The sequence below is a fragment of the Brassica napus genome, chromosome C3, assembly GCF_020379485.1.
Source record: "Brassica napus cultivar Da-Ae chromosome C3, Da-Ae, whole genome shotgun sequence".
Taxonomy (NCBI): domain Eukaryota; kingdom Viridiplantae; phylum Streptophyta; class Magnoliopsida; order Brassicales; family Brassicaceae; genus Brassica; species Brassica napus.
The window spans coordinates 48,169,364-48,172,316 of record NC_063446.1 but is presented as its reverse complement, the minus strand read 5'-3'; the positions used below and the strand labels follow the sequence as shown (position 1 = coordinate 48,172,316).

The window sequence follows — 2,953 nt, the reverse complement described above, 5'->3', positions numbered from 1 at the left end:
GGCATTAGAGCGATTAAAGGAGATCAGGAAAGCAAGCCTCGGGCTCCACATTCGGAAGAACCCGAGATTGAAGATATGGATGATGTGCCGTTGATCGAAGGAAACTGGATCCGTAACCTCAAGATCGGCTCCAAATTCTCCGAGGGGCTGAGAAGAAGGCTGATAGACTTCCTTAGATTAAACTCCGATTGCTTCGCGTGGTCCCACTTGGATATGCCCGGGATCGACCCAGAGATCATTATGCACCAGCTGCAAGTAGATCCCTTGCACCAACTTATAAGACAGAAGCAAAGGAAGTTTGCTCCGGAAAGAGATACTATAATCAACAAAGAAGTTTGCTCCAGAATGGCTGGCCAACGTGGTCATAGTCAGAAAAAAAAATGGAAAATGGCGAGTCTGCATTAATTTCACGGACCTCAACAAGTCTTGTCCAAAGGACCCCTTCCCTCTCCCTCACATCGATAAGCTTGTCCATTCCACAGCTGGACACCAACTAATGAGCTTCATGGATGCCTTCTCCGGCTATAACCAAATACTCATGCATCCCGAAGACCAAGAGAAGACCTCCTTCATGACGTCCCGAGGGATCTATTGCTACAATGTCATGCCCTTCGGTCTGAAGAACGTCGGATCGACGTACCAGAGGCTTGTAAATATGATGTTCGCGGATCAGATAGGGCAAACTATGAAGTCTACATCGACGATATGCTGGTAAAGTCCCTGGAAGCAGAGGATCATATATCGCACTTACAACAAGCCTTCTCTACCCTCCGAAGATACAACATGAAGCTCAACCCAGCCAAGTGCTCATTCGGCGTCAGTTTCGGAAAATTTCTAGGGTATATCGTGACCCACCGGGGCATCGAAGCCAACCCAGAGCAGATCAAGGCCATCCACTCGATTCCCTCTCCAAGAAACGTCAAAGAAGTTCAGAAGCTGACCGGTAGGATGGCGGCTTTGAGCAGATTCATATCCAGACTCTCCGACAAATCCCATGCCTTCTCTGAAACCCTAAAGAACCCAAAGGATTTCAAGTGGACCGAGAAGTGTGAGTCGGCTCTCCACGAGCTCAAGGCCAACCTCACCACTCCTCCCCTCTTATCTAAACCCTTGCTTGGTGAGGTCTTGCTATTGTATCTCGCGGTCTCAGAACATGCAGTCAGCGCCGTCCTGTCCCGAGAAGAGGGAACTAAGCAGCTGCCAATCTACTACGTGAGTAAAGCCCTCCTGGACGCGGAAACCCGCTATAGCCATCTGGAGAAATTGGCCCTAGGCCTGATGGTTTCCGCTCAAAAGTTGCGGCCTTATTTTCAAGCTCACCCAATTGTGGTCATTACCTCCTTTCCGATAAAGCTGGTCTTGCACATGCCTGAGGTTTCCGGACGACTGGCGAAATAGGCAGTCGTACTTGGGGAATACGACGTGATATTCAGGCCAGCCACGGTGATTAAATCCCAGGTCCTAGCAGATTTTGTAGCAGAATTCTCTCCAGCTCTGCTCCCGGTTCTTGAACATGAGATACGTCTCCGGAACGGGATAGAAGAAGAAGGAGAATGTACCTTGCATGTAGCCGGCTCCAGTAATGTTCGAGGGGCAGGAGTAGGGATCATTCTCACGTCTCCAGCAGGGAACACGACCTCGAGAGCCGTAAGATGTAACTTCAAGGCAACAAATAACAAGAGCGAGTATGAGGCCTTGATCGCTGGATTATCGCTCGCCCACCAGCTGGGTGCAGAAAATATCGAAGTTTACAGTGACTCCCAACTAATTATCAATCAAGCACAAGGAGAATACCAGGCTAAGGATGATAGCATGATCTGGTATCTGGCAGTCGCGCAGCGTCTCATCAAGATGTTCAAAAGCTGCAAACTCACTCAGATTTCCAGAGAACAGAATTCGCAAGCCGACGCTTTGGCTAACCTAGGGTCCGTCCTTGAGACGCATACCCAGATGAGTATTCCTTTCCTGGTACTCCAATGGCCGGCCACCCTAGTAGAGCCTTCGAACGAGGAGATCTCCGCCATTGAAGAGGAAGAAACATGGATGACTCCCTTAGTCTGGTATCTGGAGGATGACATACTCCCAGAAGACCGCAATGAGAGCAGGAAAATTATGAAGGAAGCCGCTAGATACTGCCTCTCTCAGGGAAAGCTATACCGCAGGTCTTTCTCTGGCCCATACTTGAGATGCCTCACACCCCGTGAAGCAGCTAGGATCCTGGTGGAACTACACGAGGGAGATTGTGGGTCTCACTCCAGCGGAAGAAGCTTAGTGTTGAGAGCTAAAAGCACGGGATACTACTGGCCCACGATGGCCGAGGATGCCAATCAAAACGCTAAGCTCTGTGACAAATGCCAAAGACACGCTCCAGTTTCTAAACTACGTCCAGAGTATCTCAAGTCCATAAGCTCACCCTGGCCTTTCAGGAAATGGGGCATGGACATAGTGGGGAAGTTTTCCATGGCGCCAGGGCAGAAGGTCTTCCTCCTAATAGTAACAGACTATTTCTCGAAATGGGTCGAAGCAGAAGCACTCAGCAAGATAACCGACGTCCAAATCAGAAAATTCATACGGACGCATGTGATCACGCGGTTCGGGGTTCCAGAGGAAATTGTTACAGACAACGGCCCTCAGTTTACAAGCCAATTTCAAGGAGTTCTGCAAAGACTGGGGCATAAGGCTCTCCTTCGCTACACTTCGACACCCTCAATCTAATGGGCAAGCGGAATCCATAAACAAGACTGTGGTAAATATGCGGAAGAAACGCTTGGAGGGTTCTCAAGGAAACTGGGTGGAAGAGCTACATGTAGTCCTTTGGGCCTATCGGATTACCCCCAATACAGCAACACATGAGACCCCCTATGCGTTGGTATATGGAGCAGAGGCCATAATCCCAACCGAGATGCATGTGAAGACCACGGTCTCGGGGACCACCTCTCAGGAGAAAAATCAT

General features: G+C 49.6%; 1 protein-coding gene across 1 annotated transcript; it reads left to right on the top strand.

Moving 5' to 3' along the window:
- The first annotated feature begins 783 nt into the window (after positions 1-783).
- On the top strand, positions 784-2,715 carry LOC106403594. The gene is made up of 2 exons (XM_013844409.2): positions 784-1,281; positions 1,399-2,715. The coding sequence occupies exons 1-2, from the start codon at positions 784-786 to the stop codon at positions 2,713-2,715; spliced, it is 1,815 nt and encodes a 604-aa protein (XP_013699863.2).
- Positions 2,716-2,953: the final 238 nt, after the last annotated feature.

What these genes read in the sequence shown, in the direction of transcription:
- LOC106403594 (XM_013844409.2), top strand. Translation starts at nt 784, where the DNA reads ATGAAGCTCAACCCAGCCAAGTGCTCATTCGGCGTCAGTTTCGGAAAA. An exon ending in AATTGGCCCTAGGCCTGATG is followed by an intron (nt 1,282 to 1,398) that starts GTTTCCGCTCAA and finishes CTGGCGAAATAG; the next exon opens with GCAGTCGTACTTGGGGAATA.